Here is a 26,729-nt window from a genome sequence, read left to right on the forward strand (position 1 = left end):
TATATAAAATTAATAGAAAATATATAAGAAAAGATTGACAGAGCATGTAATTATAGAAATCATTAAAAACATCTTTCTATTGTATGCTTACACTGCAATCATTGTAAATTTAAATTTAAAAATAAAATTTAAAATTTATGGTAGCAAACCCTTTGCTGGCACACCTTCTGACCAGAACGGATCGAGGTGAGCAGAACCTATATTAAGGAAACGGAAAAGACACCAGAATGGCCCAATCTACAGGTTATTTATAAATGATTAAATGTGTGGAGTAGCACTCGGTCCTACCAAAACATGACACAAGCATTAAATTAAAATCTCAAGTTTAATTTTAACAAGTTTGACAGGATTTAGACCACATTTTTTGTCCAACCTAAAGAAAAGAAAAAAAGAAAAAAAACTTTTACAAACTGTTGACCTAAAGTTTAAGAGGCCTCATGCATGTAGAAGAGCTGGGCTCAATCTCCAGAGATTATTTGGCTACTGGTAAAGGGACATGGCTGCTTTGAGTGGCAAATGTGTCAACACAGAGAGCTAACTGATATCTCTATGCTTCATTGTTGCTAAGACACTGAACTAGTTTTATCAGCTGTGTTTATGTTCTTGTGGCATTTGCAGCATTTTTCATTATCTGACAAGTATATGGTTTGCTGTGATGTACATACAGGACAAGAACCTTGTCCTTCTTTTGAGGTGAGTGAAATTCTAATATTTTAACTGTGTTACTTAGAACTTAAGTGGCAGATATGTGTTTGTGTATACAGTCCATTAATGCAGTGGTTCCCAAACTTTTTTTGCTAGGCCCCCCTTTGTTGTACAAGAAAAATGTTCACCGAAAACGGAGATTTTTTTAAAACTCCTTTTTTGCGTTTACGTGTGGACGAGGAATACAGAGTTCATCACGCAACATCAAAGATTTGTGCCTTTTTTCACGTCACGCTGTGCGCCACGTTATTGTTTACATGAGATGAATTGCAGAATGGCAGATAGAGACAAAATTTACTGTTACTGTTAATCTGACTATCTGCAGGTTTTACACGCTTACATATACACAGTTACTGTCCCTCCATTTACAAAGGCAGAGGCGTCACGGTGCGATTATTTTAGGTGTAGCTGTTTTTTCCCTGTGTAATAATGTTCAACATTGCTGTCAATACATTTTTCAAAAAGTGCCTTTCTGTGCAAAATGGGTTTAAATCATAAACAACTGTTGGATGCTGTTTGTCCGTGATTTGAACCGAAGGAACAAATCGTGGCAGGATCAGTCTGATGTTATTTGTATCCCGCTGTAACTTTACTGTATAAAGAGCTAACATCTCCAAAATGTCAGGAGTAGTTAGTTATTACAACAAGTGTTTGTGAACTAAAAATCAAGAATGTGGGATTCTGCAGGGAGACCTACCTTGGCACTTGTGCAGGTGAAACCAAAGGGAAGATATGCTTCACCATATTTTCTAGTCTTTGGCTCAGAATGATGTTGGTTTGGAAACATATTCAGCGACGCTTCATCTCCTGCTTTGCGTTTGTGTAGGCGCCCCATGCTAGCAGTGTCCAAGCCATTTTATTTTTTTCCCCCTTTTCATACCGCGCCCCCGCTGCAATGGCTCACACTTTGGAAAGCTATGCATTAATGTATGTTGTTATCCAGGGCCACTAGTCTTATAGATTCAAAAATGTACAGTGTATTTGGTTTTTTAAAAATACCCTGTTTTTTCTGTGCTGGAAATTATGCAAAGATGCGTATTGCTGTGTTCAGAATGGTCAGCTGTGTTATAGCTAACAACAGGGGGCGCATTAAGGATAAAGAGCTGGTCTTAGCTTTGCAACAGTGAGACTTTCTGATGTTCATTTATTATGCTAATCTTGCTGCTGTATTCCCATAGCTAAACCCCAAAGAGGGGGTATAATGCCAAGAAGTGTATGTGTGTAGGTTGTGTGTGTGAATACCTCAAGTGTATGCAAGATAATTGGATTGTGTGCAATCATTTTCTTATGAAATAAGAAAATATGAGGAAGACAGTGAGGTTGTATACAGAGATGTAAACAGTAAGGTCCAAAGCTGTGGACTGACACTAATGTTATTCTTACTATCTACTGTATTTCCTAACTGTCACACACAAGCATTAAACTGCTGAACCCTTTCATGAGTGAAAGTGTGTGAAAGAGCATTGACAGCTTGGTACTGAAGAAATGAGCAGATGAAGTTGAAGTTTTGGACTGACAGCTTATAACAACCTGTCTAACATGAGACCGAGAGACCATCAGTCCACTGAGCTCTATTTTAACATCCCAGTACCTGTGCACCATGCCAACTGGTTGCCTCCAATCAGTCAACACAGCAGAAGGATGGCTGTCATTCAGCTGATGTCCGATAAGTCCATTACTGGAGTTGATGATAATGCATCATGTTAGCAAATAGACAGTTTGACCGCCATTGACATTGTTCTAATGTTGCTCATAGCACATTAGATAAACTCTGATGAATGTGGGATTGTTAACAAAGGCTGTGGTGTAGTGTTTTAGTTCTGAGAAACAAGCCGCCATAAAAACATTATTCAGGTTGAACTAAAATAAGGAAACTGAGCCTAACGCTCAGTCAAGTCTTCATTAATGATGGCCTTCGTTAAAATAAAGTCTAATTAATGTCTCTCTGTTAATCATTCAAGAGCAGCAAATTTTTTGTTCACTAAGGTGTTAAATTTTTTGATATAAATTAATGTGCACGTTGTTGAAAGAAAATAAATAAATCACAATCAGAGAAACATGTCACAGGAAGCTGAACCATTTATAGCAACAAAAGCTTACATAAGATGTGTTTGACTGATGAAGCTCTGCTCTCTGGGAAACTCCTAAATCAATCAAAGCATTTGAAAAATGCTGCCAGGGGCAATATGGCTCTGCTTTGAGTAGGTAGGAGAGCTAGAGCACATTTATATCATCCAGATATAAGATAAGATAAGATAGAACTTTATTAATCCCTCGGGTGGGTTCCTCTGGGAAATTCGACTTCCAAAAAGCACAGCAACGACCGAAGTGATAAACATAATGCAGACAGCAAGAGATGAAAGTATAACAATAATTTAAGGATGACTACAAGAGATCGGCAGCTCAAAAGTCAAAAAGTGAAGCATAAAGAAAGCAATGAAGGTAGAGAAAACAGACACTGATAAGGTTCTATGTGTTTTTCTGTGCTGAAATTAAACATATATTCACTGACACACACACACACACACACACACACACACGCACACACACACACACGCACACACACACACGCACACACACACGCACACACACACACACTGATCATGTCTGGCAAATTACCAATAAAATCCTCCAGCAGGTGTTGATACACTTCAAATGTGGAACAGATGTTTTACACACACACACACACACACACACACACACACACACAAATGAACATCTCAGTAAGCTGTAAGCATTATAATCTTCAGCTCAGAGTGGTTTATAAATTAAATATGGGTGATAATCTTATTCTTATGGAAGCTACATTACCTTAATTTATTCCCCTCTACTATGTCAACCCCCCCCCCCCTCCAAAAAAAAAGAAAATAAATCAAATCAAAGCCCTGATCTGATTCTAAATATGGTTCTTTTTGTTCCCAATGTGTTGGTAATACTACAAAAACAGAACACTGAAAAGCTAGAGAGAATGAGGAATCATCAAGAGAGTCAAGAGAAACAAATCTAAGGCTATAAAGGAACAATTAGCTGAATTTCAAAGCTAAAAGTTGTATGATTAATAACCGGAATAATAAAATTCAGTCCATGTCTTACGGTGGATGTCTGAACCTTTAAAGTTAGTGGAGTAAAAATACCTTCAGCTATATCTCTAACATGATGTGGAACTGCTCTGTGGAGAATATGCGTTAAACATTTTTTCATTAAACAGAAATGGGCCTGAGCTGTTACTGTTACTTCACACATGCTTCTCTGCCTTTTTTTTTTTACTGTCTTAACAATATTAATAATAACAGCCCAGTTTTTCAGTGTGAGAAGAATGTGTGTGAGGATAAGATAAACAATAATAAGGTCTAGAGTCCTATGAAAAGCTGTTGCATTCGATCACACAGTCTCTTCAGCAAAAATGAGGTTTCAGACAATAAACTGCTCTGGTGAGTCATGTTTAAGCCTTTGTGAGAGGTTTCTCTTTTTTAGTGCAAAAACATATTTAGTTTCTGGTAGTTCACTCACTACTGTTAATATATCATATTAACGTGCTCGAGTGCAAAGACAAATATAAACAAAAAACCCCACAAAAGCACAGCTAAGCGGTATTTCTGTCCCAGACTAAAGGTCTTTACATCAGACACGTAAAGTTTTACACACAATTTTGTGCCTTAAAGCTGTTTTTCATCCCACCTTTTCTTAATGAAGCCATCCACACTGACCGCAATTTCAGGTATTTTGTTCTTACAAATCAACTGCAGTTTTTCAGATTTTTTGCATGCGACTAGACAGATCTGACCAATTAGACCACTGCATTTGGCAAAAAGTGCACTTACAGTTCAAAACGTGCACCAGTCTTGAGCAATATGGAAATTCAAAAAAAAAAAATCCTGTTTTACCTCAGACACAGAGCTAGATGTTGCTCAATCTGCTCCCTGAAATGATTTGTCTGGCTCCTCAGATGTGTTCCAAACTCTACCAACAAGACCTCAAAGTGCTCTACTGACATCCTGAAATATGTACGAAAGCAGCTGTGATACAGCTTTAATTCCTGGATCCAACCATGAAATTCTCCTTGCTGCTGCCTTCTTGTGAGAATAGGATGAACCCAAAATCTCGATTTCGATTCTTTCATGCTTAGAAAACAACAGGACCAACTTATTGTTGACTGATGTGCCTTTTTTGGATGATTTTTTTCAAAAAATTCCAACACTTTCAGTCTGTATATGTGCTACAAAGCAATTTTGCATCTGAAAAATTACAATTTTTGTGCCATTCTTTGCGATGTGCCATAAGTTTCTTTTCCAAACTTTTCAAACACAAAGCAACCACACTAACAAACTCTCTTGTTACAATAGACCAACCTGCCATGACTGTTTATTTATAGAGCAATTGGTTAATCACTAATCCAATTCTATAGAGTTGTCCTTAATGGACTATATTAGGAACAATGTAGTCACACCACAATGATGTGATGGGAGCTGGTGACAGAAAAATACTGTCTAAAAACATCACAGCTAGTTTGGAAAAGACAGAAAAACAGAGATTAGCTTTACCTGCTACTCACACTTCCAAGACTGTATCTTTTGCAAAAGTTTGTGGAGTTCCTGAACTGGTCAAAAACTTTACATCATTCTAAAACTCAGTCAATCTGTCTGAGAGTTTGCAACATTATAAGTCTAAATTTGGCACACTTCCTTCATTAGGCTCTGCAGTTTAGACATTAATGATGGAGGTCAGTACTCAAGGATCTGACAACAACATCAGCATCAACATACAAACCAGTCTTTAAGAAGGCATAGATAAATAGTATACATAGATAAATGTGAGAATATTGCCTTTTTGGCTCAGGGTAAAGTCTTGCTGTGATATATATACTCAATCTTTCTCCATCTTTGACTTTTATACTCTCACATAGATTATGTGTAATATACTATTTTACCATTAGCTGAAACAGAGAAGAGGACTGCAAATTATAAAAAAAGACAAACTTTATGTTTCATTTTCCTCAAAAATCCACCAAAGATACAATTTATTTTTAAGCAACAAAATATTTTTCATTATAACCTCTACCTGCCCTCATGTTTTACTGAAAATTCAGTTCGAGAGGACATAAATTTACTGCTATAAACACAGTGTTGAGCCTGAGCCCTTCTGAACTACAGCAACTGAGGTGAAAACCATCAAAAGTAAACGTGACAAATTATTTTCTGCTAAAAGTAGACAATGATTCATTACTGAAGTTTTACTCAACAACTGAGACCATTAAGGCAAAATCAATTGTGTGTTACTCCTCCCAGCTAAATCCATTGGTACATTACTTAGCATTGCCATTAGTATATCATTTACATCAGTGGTTCCCAAATGGCATGGCAAGGCACATGAGTGTTCCTGGAGGCAAGTCCATTTGTACCTTGGGATGTTATTACTGCATTAAAGCCATATGTGCTATGAATTACTATTTTTAACTTACTGTATCACTTTTCTAAATGTAGTCTCTCCTTAAAATAAAAAGAAAGTGTTTAAAAACCTTCTGTCAAAGTGAATTTTAATCTTTGTACTAGACAGATGGGGGATGTATGATAGGACCTGTGAAAGGGGGAAACAGATCGCTTTTTTTCTGTGTTGGCCAAGCCAAACAAACACTTAAAGAAAGAAAAAAACTGCATTATGAAAGCTATGGCTTTAGCTGGGCAGAGTTGTAAACAGGCTGAATGTGTCATGTGAAATGCACTCTATGTGAACAAAAGTACAGGGAAAAAAACCCTATACTATAAGCTGCCTTCCCAAGGAAACCCATCCCATGAAGCTCCTGTTACACGTGATTTCGGCTGATGTTAATGCCAGAGAAGGTTTTGAACTCTGCAGTTATTGAGTCAGCTAATGACTTTTACACACTCAGTGTTTGGCAGCTTCACTCTAACCTTACATGGTCTGTCACTTTGCAATAACACCTCTTATAGCTAATTGTGGAATATGAAGGAAAGAAGACATTTCATGAACAGGCTATGGATCTGTGAGACCACATGAAAGTGCCACGTACCGAGAACTCACCATCAGTGAGTCCTTTAGAACTGTCTTTAAAGATTATACTTTTATCTTTTTACTTGTCCAAAGACTCAATAAACGCTCCATTTAAAAAATAAATAAAAAAAAAATTTTGTGATATATTTTATGTTTCAGGCTTTAACAGGTTAAAATATGACACTCTGGCTTTTACAATTAGGAGTCTAACATAAGCTGTAGCATTAAGAATAGTATGTAAAGTTGTTTAATATTACACTTTAATGTCATGTCACTGTAATGACGTGAGCAACATTATTAGATTCATCCTTCCAATAGCCATGCAAAATATGCACTTAAGTGTGTTGCAGTGCTTTAACAATAATTGTCTCCAGATTATAAGTAGGTACGATTACTTTAGATCTCTCTTGATGAGTTATAACATATTTAAATTTAAAAAATGAATTTACTAGAACCAATCAGAGACAACCCTGTCCCACTTTTTTTTTTAAACTAAAAAACCCCAACACACTTCTATTGATAAGGAATGACATTAAGTTACACTACTTCAAGATACAGCAGAGCATGCATCTGCCGTGTTAACAGAGGGCACAGGTGAGGAGGTACCTAAGGCATTTGCTATAATCAAGACAACCCCTGGTGAGTAAGGACAGAATGATGGAAAATAAGATGCAGTTCAGCCAAATTAACATCAACACATCTCTTCACATCATCATGTCAAATCACACACACTCATCAACACCCTCTGTGGGGTGGATCATATCATAATTTCTCCATGTATTTTACCTGATAATTCTCACTGCTGGATAAGAAAAAAATAGGAATCGACTGTTTATGCTGTAGTTTGTACAGCAGTAATACAGTAGACAACAGTATAATCTCTGATATAATCAACAAAAGCTATAAGCATCACTAATAATGAGACCACAGGGTAATCATTTATCTCCCTGCTATTCCCACCTGGCAGGAATTACCAGCATTAAATCTGTTGTTATCACTTCGGAATGCTGGTCTCGACGCAAACATAAAAGCAAGAACACAAATGTTTAAGTGTCTTTCAGTGTGGCACGTGGCTCAATCTCAGGTTAGTCAGACACTGCAGAGTCCTGGAATAAGGTAAGTAAGTAGCACATCTGGGTTAAGCATCATCATTAACAGTAATAACATAAAGCTGCAAAGAGTAGAACAATTGCTCCAATAATGAGACAAATTGACAGAGTGTACAATGTAATGTAAAAATGTAACAAAGTAACTGTTACTACGAGAAGTTTAATCACCACAAGCTGCAATATCAACCAGATTTATTAATCATTTAATTTTTGCTGTACATCATTTCAATTTTCAGATAAACACATATGAGATAAACAAATGCATCACTTCCAGATGAAATGCTGGAACGTGAAAGCCAGTCTGTGTCACACTCATCTGCCACTACAGGCAGGAATGCTGCTTTAGATATGTTCAGCTACCTCCTTTGGTGCAATAATGAGTTCTACAGTTTCAGATGCCCACATACATATACATACTGTGACCATAAGCAACGTTAATGTGATGAAGAGCAACCTGGAAATCGAACAGTGAGTTGAGACAAACCATGAACACAGCAGCACATCAAAGATAAATCACAATTAAAGATTACAGATGCCAAGATTAATGAAAATTATAACATAAAAGTAATTTAATAGATTAGTCATATTGAAAAAAATAGTACTCGTCCAGCTTGTATCTGTTCTCTATGTTGGTGTTCAGTTAGATACAATAAATTGATAAGAACCGAGTCACCTTACAGTTCCAGGAGCTGCTCATCCATGGAAACGCATGCTGTAAAGCTGCTCACCCACAGATTTTTCACTATTGTTAATAACAGAAAGAACTGAACTGAAAGAATATATTTTGATCCCAAACACTCATATGCATCTCATAGCAGGCTCTATTACTTTTTACTGTAAGCTGATAGGTTAGAAGTGTCTAAATCTTGTTGCCTCACTTAGTAAATCTGGCCTTTCAAGTAGCACATGCTCCCTACAGACATTGTTAAGCAACAGTTAAACCTGCTTATTTGAATCATTCAATCAAACTTCATTTAGACTTCAACTCTAATTTGCAATCAGCTCATCTTAATTGAGAACAAGCTAAGTCTCCATCTATTATAAAATCAGCTTTTGAACATCCTTAGAATATAAACAACTCAAGAGAAACCAGCCTTGTATTTTCTTAGATAATATGAAGTGGATGAATTAGTAAACTCAACATCTTAACATATCCAAAAGGATCCCAAGTACAGTCATGTGAAAAAGAAAGTACATCCTCTTTTTCTCTAAAGAATTTCAACCAGATCGAGGTCTGGGTTATTGCAACTTTTTTTCAGCCACTCTGTTGTGAATTATCTTCATCACGCAGCATAATTACAAGTATGTCACAAAACAAGGGTGATCTGCAGAGCTGTAGTAACTGCAGAGAAATAAAGTTGATCAGCCGTACCAAGAAGGTATGGAAAACGCTTGTTGAAGTTTCGCGAGCACTGTAGTTGTGATGCTTGCTGTGAGAGTCCTGAGAGAGTATATTGTATCTATAATAAAGTATAGAGAAGGTCAAAAGGAATTGCACTGTGTTAGTTGGAAGATGATAAAATAAGGTGGTGGTGAGGTGTGCAGTGGGAGTGATGATTGGGTGGAAGAGAGGAAGAGGACCTAAAGAGGTGCAGGTCGCTCTGGAGAGAAGAGAAAAGTCAGTAAAAGCATGACAGAATACATGTGTGAATAAGAAGAAAGCAGGTGAAGCTGGAAAAAGTAGAAGTAGGAGTTTAAATACCTGTAGTCAGCGATTCAAAGCAGTAGACCATACACAGGAGATGTGAAGAACTGAGAGCAGGGAGGATTGAGCAGGTAGAGACGAGGATAGAAGAAAGAAGATAGAAGTCAGAGTGAAAGGGAATGCTTATAAAATGGAAGTGAGACCTGTTATGATGTATGCTGGAACCACCAACATTTTGATGAGTAGATGAGGCCATCTGCTTTACCTCCTGAGATACAGCCACCCAAAACAATGTCTTCTGCTTGACATCGTGCAAACACACGCCTTGATGCTTTATACCAGCAAACGGACAATTGTTCTGGTATTATAGAGGTGCTCATCAAGTAATCAATTACAAGTTTGATTAGCAGTACCTGGCTGCTACTTACACTTTTAATTTCTATAGAATTAGTACGGGTGTATTTAGTTCTACCACAAACTACTTCTGCATTTTGGATTAGTTGTTTTCTTAAAAAAAACATAATGACACGGTATAATATGTTCTGTATGATCAATTTCATGTCTATTTGTATTTTTAACAAAGTACACGGTTAATGCAAAAATAATGTACAGCAGTGGAAATCAACTCCAAACAATCATTAGAAACTCATTTACAAGAACTGTCAGTGGAGTCATGCTAATATGCACGTTATAAAGTGAATTTGAATTTACAAATAGATTTTTTTAAAAGTCCAGCAATTATTTATGGTAGTATAAATTATCCATGAATGGCTATGTAAAGTAGATGAGGAGATCAGATGGAAAAAAATGTGCATTATAAAAAGAGGGAAACCACTAAAGACACCCTGTGAAAGCAGACGTACATACATTTGGTTTTCAGCACAAAAAAAGCCTTTCTTCTCTCAGGCTGGATGGCTACACAGGGTTGCTCATGCCTCCTGTGCAGCATTTCAACCTTCTGAATTTTTGGAGGAACTAATGACAAATTGGAATCAAAGAAACAGAAGTCGGCTGTCAATCTCCATCTATCCCTTGTTCTTCTTCTCTACTTCAATGTGGACATGGAAAAGCAGCAAGACTGTCTGAGAGAGATCACCCTCTTTTAACAGCTGAGACATTGTTATCTGTGGGTAGAGCTGATAGCCTAAGATGAGCTGTTAGGCGATGTGAAAATGTTAAAGATCTGCAACTGAGAGTCTGTTACAAAGCTAATGAATACCTGAGCTAATGAGTGTCTGAGGCTGTGCTCAGAGTTTCATGTGGCTTAAAGTGTCTGGCTAAAATCACATCAAGGCTATTTTGTGGTATTGTAAATACAAGACTCTGAAAATAAAATACACCCCCTGAAACTTAATCTTACATTATGATTTTGTCTAATCTAAATGAAGGCTACCATTTAAATTCTTCACAAAATACCTTTGTTGTCATTGCTAATGTCATTACTAATTTTGTTGCAGGACAGGGTCAAAATGATGCCCACTAGCTGTTGTAGAGGATTTAGAAAGTGTCTCGTGTTTGTGTATACCCCAAATTAATGCAAAATTACATGTGCAGAAAGCAATGTGCAAATTCATTGAATACAATATTTTACATTTTTTTTTATTGTTTTATACTTATTCGTGCTTGATAATGCCTGAAGTCAAATACTGCTACTCCTACAGAGAAGTCAGGATTTAATCACAGCACAACAGCAGTTGCATTTTTTTGTTCTCAGGTACGGGGATTTGGATTTTCACACAAAAATAAATCTTTTTTTTGCTTCTACTAGCAGCACGAAAAAAGAAACCTAATAAGTTACATTCTCCTTTTTCATGAAAATGTTTTATTTAAGTATCAATCTTGCAGAGGTTATTTATAATTCTGAAAATGTATAATGGATTTTCATATTATCTGTCTATAATTGCGCTCTAATTGTCTCTCCTGAAAAATGAAACCCAATCCTAATGAGACTTCCTTCCGTATCTTTCTGACATGAATGTCATATTTTGTGAAAGCTCCACACCTGTTTTCCCCCGCTTGTCGTAAACAATGTGATAATGTTACAAATAATTAAATGTGTCCATTTTATTTACTGATGAATAGGATAAAGAAAAGCTAATTATCACTAATGTGGTTTGTGTCTTGTCAAAAAATTGCAAGACCATGTTTATGTAGAAAGAACCTGGCTTATGTAAATTTACTGCAGCACGCAAGACGAACAAAGATGCCCACCTGTGTTGATATGGCCTACTACCACCAGTTTCTGAAGCCTATTCAGAACTGGAACAATGGAAATAATGAATCATATGCTTGCACGGGGTCATGTTGTTCAGAACTCTATGAGGTTTATCTTCACAGACATCTGGTAAATGAATCAGTTCAATTTGATTTAAATGTTATTTATATACCGACAAATCACAACAACAGCATTCTTCTCGAGGTGATAAATTATCCCAGTTAAACTTAAACTCTTCTGTTAGTCTTAACAGCTCTTAGACATTATTAAACCTTAAGCACGCTTAATGGAAAAACTGATAAGTTTTCTGATTAAAGGCTCCTATGTGATCTAAGTGATATGAACTCACGTTTCATCCCAGAGCTGATTTTTTTTTTATAGTAACTGCTGAGTAACTAGTATTAGATTCACCCTAATAGTAACAGTAGTAACACATATCTACAATGCAATTCTCCTTTTCTACGGTACTGCAGGTTCCTGCTCTTCTGTTTCACATAAGTGTGAATGTATATGTGTGACTCTGCATGCAGAGTGCTGCTCAACAGCATCATTAAGCTTCTTGACTGTATAAATCTAGTCTGTTATAACACCCACACATCATGTAGGATGGCTATAAAAGACGCCTTACCTCGCATGCAGCACGGAGTGACACACATCCATTTATTTCCTCTTCCTCAGTGTATGATCCTCTCTGCTGAAAGTATTTTCTCGTTTTTTCCTTTCCATCTACAAATTATGGTATTCGGCATCCTGACATGTGCTAAAATACTGGCTGAAAGCTAAGTGTGTTTTCAGACTTGCTTAGTGTGTTATCTGAATCTGTTTGTTCCAGTCATGTAGGTCCACTAACTATGCTCTCACTGTCATCCAGACTGAGCTACTGTAGAATCTCAGTTTGTCAGCCCAGTACGATTGGCATTACACCGCAGGCAAAATCCAATCGGGCATGTTTGGACAGAGGAAACGTCAGGATTGCAACTGAAACTAATCACTGCATTTGGCTTTGATCACAACAGCGTGTGCAGAGTGTCCAGCAGAATTTGCAGCAATTTTCACACAGACTTGTTCACAAATGTGACCAGTTTATGTCCAGCTCTTACTTCTGGGCTTTATAAGCCACTGTTAGGCATCATTAAGACCTGTTATTATGGTGCTACATATTCAACCAGATTTATTTCTTCGTTTTTGATTAACCAAATGTTTCATTTAAAAACTACTTTTGGCCTAAGTGATGTACTATAAAGCACGTTTCACGGAGCAGATTTTCTTTCTGTTAACACCTAAAATCCCACTCACAGATAATGGCTATCATGACTTTAGTTACTGAATCTCTTTGATAACATTTTTTAAAATCAGGTGCGCTCAGTGCGCTCTCTGCCAGAGAGGCATGTGATACATCATTTGTTTCTTCTGTTGAAAATGTGCTGATCAAGTGCCACCTACTTCAGTCAAGAGGAGCAGTTCAAGTATAACTATGAAGAAAAAAAAACATTACGGAAACATTGATGCTGAAAAAAGCTCGAGAAATAATAGCAATTAAAAAATTCGTTGAAACTCAAAGTATATATCCTCAGTGCTTCTGATTATTTCTAAATTTGATGGCTGCACATTAGAGCTCTTGAAATTGAAATGGTATCCAGACAAAGTACATGTTTTGAGGATTTTTTCAGTAGGATGGTATAAGATTAACTGGTGGGCTGGAGGAAACTGCAAATCAGGACATTTTATGAGAAATAGAGAGTAGAAAAATGGTTTATAAAAGATTTAGTTTCCGGCTCATGTACAGCCCCATGCCCTAATACAGATAGATGGCATCAAAAAAAAATCACATTAAACAGTTTAAAAATCGTTTTCCATTCACTCTGAAACGAGCAAAAAACTGACAAAACAATTAGATTTTAAATGGTTCACCAATCCATTAATCTTGCCCAATGGTAGAACTGTCTGCACTCTGGTAAACTGCTTGAATCCATCAGCTGAACACAGTATTAGGGTTGTTTTCATGAAGAGGATTAACCAGTTTGAAAGTAGGATTAATAGGAATTAAATGCATGTATATATTTAATGGGTAAACACTTAATTCAGGAATAATGCTATAAAAATCAGTACAGCTGTTTATTGTGAGGAACCAAAGAGATAACAGTCTCAGTAAAATGTTACAGTATTTTGGTAAAGTCATTTTTTTAGCCTATTTTTTAGCCCAAAATGTTTGCTGTTCATTAAATGTTGTATATTTCTATTTACTTTCAGAGCACTTTACTTTATTTTTCATTAATTAAATAAAGAATCGACTAAATAAAATTTTTAATTGCCTTACACTGACAGATTCAGTTGAAGTCACCATAATGAAAGAATTAATCATTTTTAAATGATTTCTGACAGAGTAGTTTTGGATTCCTAGAAAACACAGCATGTTTATTTTATCAGATCTTACAAGATTTCATAACATCTTTAGCATTAGCAGTTAAACTGTAAATTACAGGCAGCAGGTGTGTGTAGGAAACATTGAAAACAAACACTGCTTCTGCTGGCAGTCTGTCATGTATAGAGGCAGGTTTTATTTATGCATGTGTAATATTAATGTAATATTGTGTTAGGTATTCACCAGATACATCAGTGTTACTGTTTTGTACATGAGTGTTAAACACAGTCAGTACAACAATGCAGAGAAAACATTCTTGCTAAACGACCGGGACACATGCTGCACATAATGGATGGATTTTTGCTTTGTTGGGACCTCAATGTACATCAGAACTGCCTTATTAAACAGGCATGGTGGTGGCAGACCATTTATTTACAATGTGAAAATTAAATTTTGTTGTCAGAACACGGGCTAAAATGTTAGGATGATTTCTGAGTAGCCTACTAACATTACTATGAGGTATAACATTCCTTAAATTGCGATTGTGTGAGCATTTATAATGTTAGGCAGCAGTTTACAAGTTTCAAATAAAAAAAAAAGGAAAATACTTTGCAAGTAGTTCGAAGTCAATTAAACTCAAACTATTTGCCCAATTCCTGATACGTGTGAACATTGGCATCCTTTAGATGCAGATGAACAGCTGAGACTCATGTCAAGGTGGTCAGGATTCAGCTTTTCATCTGCTTTTAAAGGACAAAGGTCTTTCGAGGATGCCAATGTTCACATTTTGGACAGAGAAAACAAATGGTTTGAAAGAGAAGTGAAAGAAGCCATCTATGTTCACTGTGAACAACCATCTTTGAACAGAAGTGGTATTATTATTATTATTAACCTTTATTTTACCAGGAAAAGTCCCATTGAGATTAAAAACCTCTTTTTCAAGGGAGTCCTGGCCAAGAGGCGACAACATGTTAAAATTAGTTGTGGTGGTGGCTTACGACACCAACTATCTGGCATCTATAATCCACTTTTGAGATCCCTTCCCAGACGCCTTAATGCCCACTCAGATCCTGGGCCATTTGACTTCAGGAAATCAGATGATAGGGTGGGGCTAGGTTTCACAATGAGCTCACCCGAAACCCTGGCTGATTGTGACCCACAACCGTTTTCACACCTTGGCTCGTGTGATTAGGTAGAGGATCAATAAGAGGTCCATGACCCTCTTGGGGACACTCCCACAGGGCTTAAAATCTGTGACTCTCCACCAATTGCTCTTAGAACTGAAGAAGCTTCTCGGATTAGAGGTGAAACGTCTTCAAGGAAACTTAAAGAAGTCCAGACGCTTTTCTTTCCAAGCTCCTTAGACCATCTACAGCTTGTTTTTTGAATTTGTAATGTTACAAGATCTCAATTCCGTGTGACTTTATGCCACAAAGAACTAGGGCGGTTCTGAAGGTAAAAAGGGGTCCAAGCCCATACAAGCCCATGACTTAATAAACCGTGTGGTGTCTGTATACACATCAAGTCCTTTCAGAGCTTACTCAGCATTGATTTGATATAAATACAAATCAATGCTGTATTTGTTTGTATTTGTTGAATATGTGATGTCCATTTTCCTGAGCATTGGTTCCACAGGTTTAAAGTATGCCAGGATATGTTACTTCCTGTTAGTCTTTTTCAAAAACTCCAACCATGGCAGATATGTTATGTCAGAACTAGCAACCTCCTAGCAACAGTTGACTTACTTAAGGTCAGCTCATTTGATAGCTTTGTTAATGCAGATGAAACGAAATGAAATCATAATGTAACTTTGCATAAATGATCTAACACTAATCAAGTGCGTTCACCCAAATAAACAAAATACACAGGGTCGCAAACTATGAATCACACAAGCTACGCTACAGACCTGCAGGCATTCATAATTACATTTGACATTAAAAAGTACTTATTAGAGTGTACATGCAGTGAGGCAAGGAAAACAGAAGCTGCACTTTTTGTTATCTATATATGTCATATACATGCAAGTGATTGATATGGTATGGGTGTTATAAATGGTTAAAAGGTCTTAATTAGGAAAAAATAAAGAGAATTCATGCTTGATGATTGCCTAAAGTCAAAGGGCTTTGATCACTGGAGTGATTATCTACTTTTTACATCTCAAGAGACTTCATTGGAATTAGATATCACAACTAGTTTTGGCCACACAACAAGGCAAAAACAGACATTCCTTATCTTATTTTAATAGGACAGATAAAGTCCACTTTTAGACAGCAAATGGATCTTATCAATAAAGCAGTGACCAAAACACTTATTTTTAAAAGTTGAGAAAAGAATACTTTTCAAAAGATTTATTTCCCTTTTGAAATGATAGAAATTTGTTTTGGCTAGTTAGAGAGAAGATAACAGCTGAAGAGCCTGAAACTTTGTTTGAGTATATTATCTAGAAACCACCGACAGTCAGAGGAAGTGCAGCAATCTTCATCTTCATCTCCAATGACAGATCCACTTCTCTCCCTGTAAACCGTCCATGAAGTCGTCTGCTGGCTAAGAAAACAAATGCGTGTTTGCATGATTCTAATGTCAGTGATTCCCAAGTCACAAAGCCTGGGCCACCAATGATGAAAATATGTCATAATCACTGAAGCACAACTTTTTGCAGCAAATTAAAACTCAGAGAGGAAGAAAATGGTTCTCCCAGCTGTAGACTAGAAAACCTAACAGACAAGATGACATATCAGTGACAGGTACTCTTCAGTGAAGCAAATTTGGGATTACAAGCACCAACGTGAAATCCACTAAACTCGTTTTGGTCACATCGTCAATGATTTAAACAGTCTGTCTGATCTCTGTTCTTTCATTAAAAAATACAATGATGCTAAAGCATCATTAAAGCTCATGAAAGCCAAGAGCTTTGTTTCATACTGCCAAGGGAATAATGAATGAGCTCTTACTGCATTGTCTCACTTTATTAAACAGGACCACTTATAACTCCTCCTGTTTGCGGCTTTTGATAAATGCAGTATTTTTCAATTTAACTACTTAATATAGTGTAAATATAAACGAGAATCCATACACCGCGCTGGTGATGAATTATTACTCACATTTTAGCAGCTGGCCTTGTTAGAGGGAGACAGAGTAGGTGGAACACAAATCTACCTGAGTGATTAAAATTGATGCTCAGCAGAAGATAAATAAGGCTAAGACGAAACAAGATGGTGGATGTAGCAGGTGGTGGTGCAGACGTAGCTCCGACTTTTCAAACGGTCACAAGCGGTAAAACCAGAGATATATAAAACAACTGATGGAAGGGTAATTGTAGAGGATGAACTACTTAATTTCATTGCTGTAAAAAACTTTAAGTCAGGATGAAATTGTGTTGTTGGCCACGAACACATTTGAATCCGAGGGGATTGAAGCCTCCAAGAAAGTTTTAATAATAATAATAATGGATTGGATTTATATAGCGCTTTTCAAGGCACCCAAAGCGCTTTACAATGCCACTATTCATTCACACACTGGTGGAGGCAAGCTACGGTTGTAGCCACAGCTGCCCTGGGGCAGACTGACAGAAGCGAGGCTGCCATATCGCGCCATCGGCCCCTCTGGCCCACACCAGTAGGCGGCAGGGTAAAGTGTCTTGCCCAAGGACACAACGACCAGGGCAGAGAGCCCGGGGATCGAACCGGCGACCTTCCGGTTACAGATACGCTTCCCAACCCCCTGAGCCACAGTCGCCCCCCTGAGCTCTGCCCCAGTACCTCACAGCGGTGCGTTGGATATAAAGGACAGCATAAAGACGCCAACAATATTAGACTCCGTCTTAAAGTGCTGAATGAGTGTGGGGAGAATATCCCAAGATTTGTCTTTCATCATCTGGATGATTTGCCGCCTGTTACATACTCCAGCATGGATGTGTGTTGTCTACTACGGCGAATGGACCAGCTGTATGCTGAGGTGGGTGCTTTAAAACATGTAGTTAAACTACAGGCGGATGTCTGAGAGCAAGTTATGACCGATGCTGTGGAGGTCGACCAACGTGTGACTGCTCTTGAGTGTTGGCCTGAGGTACCGGCTGAGCCTGTTACTCTGAATGGGGTCGGGGACCGCTTCCCACTTTCCCCTGGGGAAACACGCAGAGAAGCGGTGGGGGAGTCAAAATAAAGGCGGCCCGCGCGGAAGGCAGGGAGCCGGAGCTTTGGCTGCTTCAAGGACTGGGACAAGCACAGTGTCAGCTTTTTGTCCGGAGATGTTGCTATGTGGTAAAGGTCGGGCTCCGACGACAGCCTCAGGTCGTAATATGGAAACTACAGCAACAACAGAGGATCCCGTTGAGACAGTACTTCTTACATGCTCCCCACAATAGAGTAAAGTTGTGAAAAATGGCAAGTCTCGTCACAAGCTGGAGAAGATTAATCCGGGTTCAGGAATGCATGCTGCTACTACTGGACACAATAAGAGGCCTGGACCTGTATCGATTATCGGCACTGGAGCTGTGAGTACAATCAGAACTGTGAAAACTAAATTGGTGAGCGTGTTTGCCACTAAATTTGCCCTGGATGTAGATGCAGAAACTCTTGCTCTGTATTTGAGAGAGAAACTCAAAAGAGATGTGACCTGTCAAAAAATTGCTAGTAAACGTAGCAGGTTCGGCTCTTTCAAGGTTACTGCTGAATGTAATGATGTGGGTGAAATGTACAATCCTGAACTCTGGCCTGAAGGGGCTCTGGTCCGGCGTTTTTATGAACCTCGTAAGCCCGGTACGGTGGTGCCAAGCACAGTGGATCCAGCAGGGGAGATAACGGCGCCTTCTGGTACCAACGTATCAACATGAAGATGTCTATTCGGGTATTATCTTACAACTGTCGTGGTCTACGTTTGTGACAGAGTGCAGGGGATAAAGCTCGACGGATTGTTGTGGACAGTCTGCTTGCAGATTGTGACATTTTATGCTTGCAAGAGACATGGTTGTCCAAACAGGACTTGGGAAAACTTAACTGTCTAAATGCAAGTTTTTTGGGAGTGGGGGAATCAACAACTGATCTCAGCACAGCTATAGTCAGAGGTAGAATACCTGGAGGGGTATTAAACTGGGTATTAAAACATGCTAGTTTGAGGCTAGCTCCTCTTCTAGCACTCTGTTTCACTGGGTTTATGATTCATGGCATATTACCAGACTCAATGCTGTGTATTTTACTGGTACCAGTTATGAAGGACAAAGCTGCAAAAGTGAGCTGTTTGGATAATTAAAGGCCGATTGCACTCGCCAGTATTTTGTCTAAGGTGTTAGAAAGAATCTTGTTTGACAGAGTTAGTGTGTTCATCTCTTCTCTGGATAATCAGTTTGGCTTCAAACCAAACCACGGCACTGACATGTGCATATATGCACTCAAGGAAATAGTCAGTTTGTATAGGGCTAAAAATTCATCTGTCCTCATGTGTTTCATTGATGACTCTAAGGCTTTTGATCGAGTGAACCACAGAAAACTTTTTGATAAACTGAAGAGACGGGGAGTTCCTCAATACATCGTGAGGATTCTCTCTTACACTCATAAGAACATGCAGGTTAAATGGAGAAGCAGTATTCCTGCCCCCTTTGGTGTCAGCAATGGTGTTAGACAGGGTGGGATTTTGTCTCCAATTTTATTTAATCTATGTGTTGATGATTTGTCCATACAGCTGAGAGCCTGTAACACTGGGTGTATATTAGGTAAAACATTGATAAATCATCTTATGTATGCAGATGATCTGGTTGTTTTTAGTCCAAGCAGTGCTGGGTTACAGGATCTTCTCAATGTCTGTACTGAATATGGTGTGCAATATGACATGAAGTACAATGCTGTTAAAAGTGCTGTTTTGATATGTAGAACCAAGCAGGATAAACAACTAAATTTCCCTTTGTTTAAACTGGCACAAAAAAAGTTCATAAAAAGGTGAAATACCTCGGTCACTTTATTACTGAGCAAATGAATGATGATGATGACATATACAGACAACGGTGTAAGCTCTATGTGCAGGCAAATACTATTGCACGCAAATTCAGCTTTTGTTCACTTCCAGTTAAAAAAAGTTTTGTTTAAAGCGTATTGCACACCGCTATATACTGCCCCCTTGTGGTCATCCTACAAACAATGTAGCATGCAGAAGCTGCATGTTAGATTAGATTTAGATTAGATAGAACTTTATTAATCCCTCAGGTGGGTTCCTCTGGGAAATTCGATTTCCAAAAAAGCACAGCACCGACAGAAGTTACAGAGTTACAGAATATTATATATATATATATATATATATATATATATATATATATATATATATATATATATATATATATACACACACACACACACACACATATATATAAATACAGAGACAATATAAATAAAATATACGAAGGGGATAAATAGAATAAATAGGAATAAAAATAAAAATCGTATAATTATGTTGCATATAATTATACGGTGAGAATCATTTGCAGGATACCTAGAAGGGGTAGTGCCAGACAGATGTTTGTAGCTGTGGGTGTTTGGACTTTTAAAGCACTTTTAAGAAAGTTAATGTTCAATTTTAGAGAACGACTGGATGGTTCGAGTAACAGTATAATTTTAGCACTTACAGATCTGACAGTGAGTAGTACCCGTTACTCATCCAGTCTGAGAAAGCACTGGTTGAAGTGCTTGTGTATTTATTGATTTCTTTTAAGTAATTGTGTTTTATGTATATTATGGTTTTATATTTTTACAAATGCTTTATATATATATATATATATATATATATATATATATATATATATATATATATATATATTTTTTTTTTTTTTTTTTTTTTTTTTTTTTTAAGGTTTATACCTTGTGGGTTTTTTTTGGGGGGGGGGGGGGGGGGGGTTGGGGGGGTGTTGTGTGTTTCTTCTGTCTTGTTTTTATGGACATCAAGTCTGCTAATAAAGATTGATTGATTGATTGATAAATACTTGTTAACTGAAGAAAGTAGCTGAGCTGATTACATAATTAAGGAAAAGGGCAAATATACACATAAAATTCAAAGTCTTTCCCAAAAGCCCACCCCACATTCATGCAAGTATATTATTTCATGAAATTGGTTTATCAGGCGGTCTGGTTCATTGGCTGCACTTTGAAAAGCCGGCAGCAAACAGTGTCAACATCCAAATCAATTGAAGTCACAGCAGATGACAGTTTTAAAGTAGCTTTGCAGAGAGATGGCTATCACTGCTCCCCTCAGAGGAAACAATGGCTCAGCCTGCAGTCAATGATTTTACTGTCTGTCATGCGCATGCAGCACTGGGAAAATAATTCCAGTAGAGGTCTAGATATAAACAAAGAAAGGATGGCTTTGGTCGACAAAGATTTTTTCAAAAAGCCACTAAGGGACAATAAGGAGCTCATGAGAGAATGAGAGAAATGTTGAAGGGGAGGGAAAGAGAAAAAAGAAAAACTTTGACAGCTTACTAACTCGTAGTTTAATGTAAGAGATAGTGACAGGAATCCTAACTATAGATATTTTATCTTTTCTTTTTTTGCCCCTCACTCGTGCAGTTCAGGTTTTCAACAGGTAAAGTCATTATTTTCTAGGAGTTCGGAAAATACAATCCAAGTCCACTCAAAAAGCTCAGACACTGTGCAAAATTTGAATAAAACCAGAATGCAGTGATTTACAAATCTTGTAAACCCATGATTGAAAAAAACTTAAATTGAATAATTGAACCTTTTTAAGAAAAATAGTTGTTTATTTTGACTTTGATGGTGGCAACACATTTCAAAAATGTTGGGATGGGAGTTTTCTGCTGTAGAGAAATTAGAATTATCTTGCTGAAATATGCAAGAGCGTCACTGAAAAACATGTAATTGGAAATGGAGCATATGGTCCTGCTCCTCTTTAGTCTGGAGGATGTTGTATTCATGTTTTCCAAAAAGAATTAAACATTTCGATTCATCTGACCACAGAAGGATTTTCTAGTTCCCCTCAATGCATTTTAAATGTGCTTTGGTCCAAAGCAAACGGCAGCATTTCTTGATCATGTTCCAATATGGCTTTTTCTTTGCGTGATAGACATTTGACCTGTATTTGTGGAATGCATGGCACACTGGGTTGTTTCTGAACATGTTCCCGAGCCCGTGGAATCAGGTATGGGTCAATGACAGAATCATACCTCATTTTTTGTGCGGTGCCACCTGAGGGCCCAAAGATCACAGGCATCTAACATTGATTTTCATCCTTGTCCACTGGGCACAGAGATTTCTCCAATTTTAAATCTTTAAATCAATTTTAAATTCAAAATGAATTCATATTTTGCCCGAACTGCTATATTTTCTTTTTGGTTTTGGTCTGTCGCTGCTGTATAGTAGAGGCTAATGTCAAGCTGTATTCATAATACTGTGTTCATCATCTTCAGTATAGCGTAGTCCCATACTTGTGGCTGTAACCTGCGGCATAATCTTACCTACAGCATAGCTTACACTGTTGACCACATCGCGACCTGACTTGCACCCTCCTAAACATGTAACTACAAACTGTGGCAACCCACGCCACAGCTAGTGTGATTGGTCTGCATGACAGTAATAGCAAAATTATAATGCTTCAGTGAACAGAAAATACAATAGGCAGTGATTACATCTGGCTTCTTCACAATGCTAACATAATAATTCTGCTAATGTAGACATATGCCAATTTTTATTCATAGCACTGACAATCTTTCTGTAGACTGACTCAGTTCTGAAGACTTCTTTCTTCCCACAGTAAAAAGGGAACTGTTTTTCATTACTTATTAGTTGCAAACTTTTTAACCTCCTAGGACCTGGCATCCACATATGTGGACATCACATTTTTGGTTATTTAGACCCAAATACTCAATTTTGCTCTACAAGGGCCTGATATCCACTTACAAAGACATTATACTGCTACTGTTCTATCGAAATTTTAAACGAATATCCTTATTTGTGGCTCTCATTTTTCTTAGAAGCAAAAATGGGTAAAAAAAAATAAATCTGGTAATTCTTTGTTTTTACATTCATCGGACCCTAATCAGCCCAAATATCAAAGATAAATTAAAAATGCATGCCGTGGAAGAGTTCGGGTCTTAGGAGGTTAAAGATTCTGCAATTTTACAAGATTTTACTGCTATGTGCCTCAAGTCATCCACACAAACCCAGCAATACCCCTTGAGGTCCCGTGTCAATGCTGTGATGAGTCAGAACATTTTTTGCAGGTGTACCGACACAATGTTAGCCAGGTGGTTTTTAGTACCGTCGCTGATCATTAAACATGCTCAGCATGTACCAAAATACTGCAAAAACTCTAAAAGTGTAAGTATGTCATGCTGCAGTGGGCGGCACGCATCCATCAACCACTTTCTTACACCATCCATTTTTTTAACTGCTTATCCAAGTTTGAGTCTGGGTCACTTGACAAAAGTCAAATGATAAGGAGGGCTACACTCTGGGATGGACACATCAGTTTCAGTCTATCACAGAGCTGAGACACAGAGACAGGAAACCACACACTCTCACAGTCTACGTATGGCCAATTCAGAAGTACGAGAATGTTTTTGGCCTGTGGAAGGAAACCAGAGTAACCAGAGGACACCCACACAAGCACACGGAGAACATGCACACACTGACACACAGAATTGTCAGTGAATGTTGTTTCATTTTAGAGGAGAATACAATGGTTTTAAAAGAAGTAGGTTGTTTGTTTATCCATATATACTTGCTTAAGTATGGATGGATGTTTCCATACTGTCTTCAAGCCAGGAAATCATTTTCTTCCATCAGCAGATCAATGAGTTAAGTGCTAACGCCCCTGAAATATAATACCAATCAACAATTCATAAGCTTTTTTTTGCTTGCTTTTGACTGACATGCACACATTCCTCAGCATCTGTGGTCCTGCCAAAAAAGAATTTGCTGCGGGTGAAGCTAATCTATGCACATAATTGGAAGGCAGCTTTGTAGGTGATGGAGGTCTTGGTTCTCTCAGTGGTGTTCATCCTTAACACTTCAGCACGTGCCTTGGTTTAAACAGAAACGTGTTAACTGCTCTTACTCACTGACTATCACCTTTTAATTCTTCTTCTTCTTATTATTATAATTATTATTATTATTATTATAATAATTATTATTATTATTATTATTATTATTATTATTATTATTATTATTATTCCAGCTGACTGTTAAGTATTTGATAATATTTTCTTACCTAAAAATGTTTTTCTCGTCAGTTCAGACTAAGCAGCTTCTGTCACCACTCTCTTCCTAAATTCCTTTAGTGCCGATCTGCTCACAGTCTGGAGAGCATCATTAGTTAAAGCCGGCATTTAATTGCTAAAATAGACAAGCGAGAAGACACGAAAACCAATCTCCCCTTTAACTGCAAACATACTATCCTCTTTTACTCGTTTTCTACCACACACTGTTTTGTTTTTTCCCTTCCTCAACAGTCCACATGAATCACATATCCACAGTAATGGGCTCATTGCCACGATGAGCGCAGTGCCAAAAAGACTGCAAAGGATCATAAACGAATGATCCAAACTGATCTACAGTATGCGTCACTACAAAACCACAACTGTTGAGCTGACAGTCCAGCACCCTCCACGTTTCTGCAATGCTCTACTCCCCTGCTGAGGAGACTCAAGTGAAGCTGTCAGGGGTATCAGCCTCCAGTGCTGCTCTTTTCTGTGTCACAGGGCGCTACTGCGCGCTCACTGCTGTCAGCTCAGCTCCGAGACACTCACCACTAACTTTATTCAGACCAAACGGCGCTCTGCTGTAACAGTAAAAGTGAGAAGCTTCACCGCGAGGACTCCCCACTTCTCTGCCCTGTCAGGTGTTTCACAGGAAGGGAAGTCTCTTCACATACCTTCATAACTCGAGTCAGCACCGGACGGACAGACGCACATTAAATATCCACTGTTGATGTCATTTTCCTCTTAACTCCAGTGATTCCTAGCGGGAAACCAAATGAAAAGAATAAAACGGTCCCTTGCCTTGAAATCCAAAGAGGAAAGCGACGCCGGCGATCCACGCGGTGTGTATCCAGAAGTAAGCCATGGTTTCCTTCACTCAGGTGCAAAAGCTCCGCGCTCCTCCAGATGAGGCTCCGTCTCCAGCGGTAAGTTTCCCGACGAGAAAGCGCTGCAGATGAAGCCGAGCGGAGGAAGAAATCCCAGCCTGAGCGGAGCTGATGAGTAGGAGAGCCTGAGACCGTCACTGATTCTTCTGCTACCTTTGCGTGGACATTAGCGACCCCTACCGAGAATCTTCCATCTCACCCACGTTACAGTCACCCCGGTGGCTCTCACTTTGAGGCGGCACTACAGCTATGATCCAAATATTTTACAGGTATTCACAATTTTAGATATGAACTCAAAAAGAAGGATGTCCCGTATTTCATCCCTTCATACTCACATCTCTACATGTATTCGTACTGTATGGATTAAGGCTATCATGTGGCTTCATATGGTACAAAATATATAGACACTATAAACAGATACGCAATATTAATACGATATTTTATGTGACCGCCTGTACTGTAATTGCAGCAGGCTGTTCCGAAATCTTTAAAGAGTACAGTAGTTTTTTGGTTTTTTTAAATGAGTTTGGTTCTTTTTTCTGGATGCAAAATAAGACCAGGACTTTCATTCTGAAATCAGACAAGTCACAGCCACAAGGCAAAGAAGAAATTACATCGCGTTGTTTGTAATTTCGCCTCTGTAAATCACAAAAACTACCAACATGTGACTGAAGTACAACAAAACTATCCCACTGTGCTGACATTCAGATGCAAAGTTGCAACACTTAAGTCCAAATATATAAAGACCTCACTGCACTCAAAGCTTTTCATCAACTGACTTTTTTTCTAGACCAGCTCATTGTTTTATAAATGCAGAGAAATTAGCAAAAAAAAAAAAGTCTACATGTTTAATGTCACAGTATTAATTTGTGTCTCTGCCATCCTGTACAAGACTCACTTGCTTGGAGCTCCGTGTTATTATTTGCACTTTTCTGCTCATTTTCACCTGTGACGCTTTCACCCACAGGACCTCATATCACTGGGGGATTGTGCTCAGAGAGTTCATTTACATTCCCCCACCTGTTTCCATCACTGTGTTCATTTATAGTTTGGAGTGCTTTTATGATAACACGCCAGCAGCAAAGGTTAGATGGTATCCTACCGAAGCGGCACATTGAAAAATATAACCCGCTGTCAGAGAACTGAGTGCTGATTGTCAGACGGAAGATTCGTTTCATGTTCGAGTTCGTTTTAGAAAAAAAAATTAAAAAGAAATAAATAATTGGCCAGATGGATGAAAAGTGTATTATGCTTTTATGCATTATTCACATCCACAGGATATCAGAGCTCTCTGTGCATGTGGATATCTACCTAAGGGTTTATGGACCTCTTCATATCTTCAGTGCTCCTCAAAGCCTCGAAACAGGCTCATAATACTAATCTTCAGTCAAAGCCTTAGTCCTTCACATGTGGTAATCACTGACCATCTCTCAGCTTTCTCTCAATGTGAATTACATAAAGATATGTATAAATAAAAACTGAAATATGTTGAATATTAAACACTTTTCTTTGTAATTATTAGCTTGGTTATTTCACATTAATTACTTTGCATGCTTCAAAGCAAAAAAAAAAAACCCGGAATGTTGCCAACTCTGGAATAAG

The 26,729-nt window shown here is 38.0% G+C and overlaps 1 protein-coding gene across 1 annotated transcript in view; it reads right to left on the reverse strand.

Annotated features, from left to right (window-relative positions):
• Positions 1 to 25,206, reverse strand: part of lsamp (limbic system associated membrane protein) — a 499,113-nt gene extending 473,907 nt beyond the window's left edge. Inside the window, exon 1 of the mRNA XM_086260903.1 lies at positions 25,042 to 25,206. Coding sequence (XP_086117029.1) covers positions 25,042 to 25,105 — 64 coding nt within the window. The 5' untranslated portion in view covers positions 25,106 to 25,206. The remainder of the gene's footprint in view (positions 1 to 25,041) is intronic.
• Positions 25,207 to 26,729: the final 1,523 nt, after the last annotated feature.

The sequence above is a fragment of the Aulonocara sp. 'chitande type north' Nkhata Bay genome, linkage group LG14, assembly GCF_057382095.1.
Source record: "Aulonocara sp. 'chitande type north' Nkhata Bay isolate Kocher_YH1m ecotype deep benthic linkage group LG14, A_spYH_male_GT1.1, whole genome shotgun sequence".
NCBI classification, from domain to species: domain Eukaryota; kingdom Metazoa; phylum Chordata; class Actinopteri; order Cichliformes; family Cichlidae; genus Aulonocara; species Aulonocara sp. 'chitande type north' Nkhata Bay.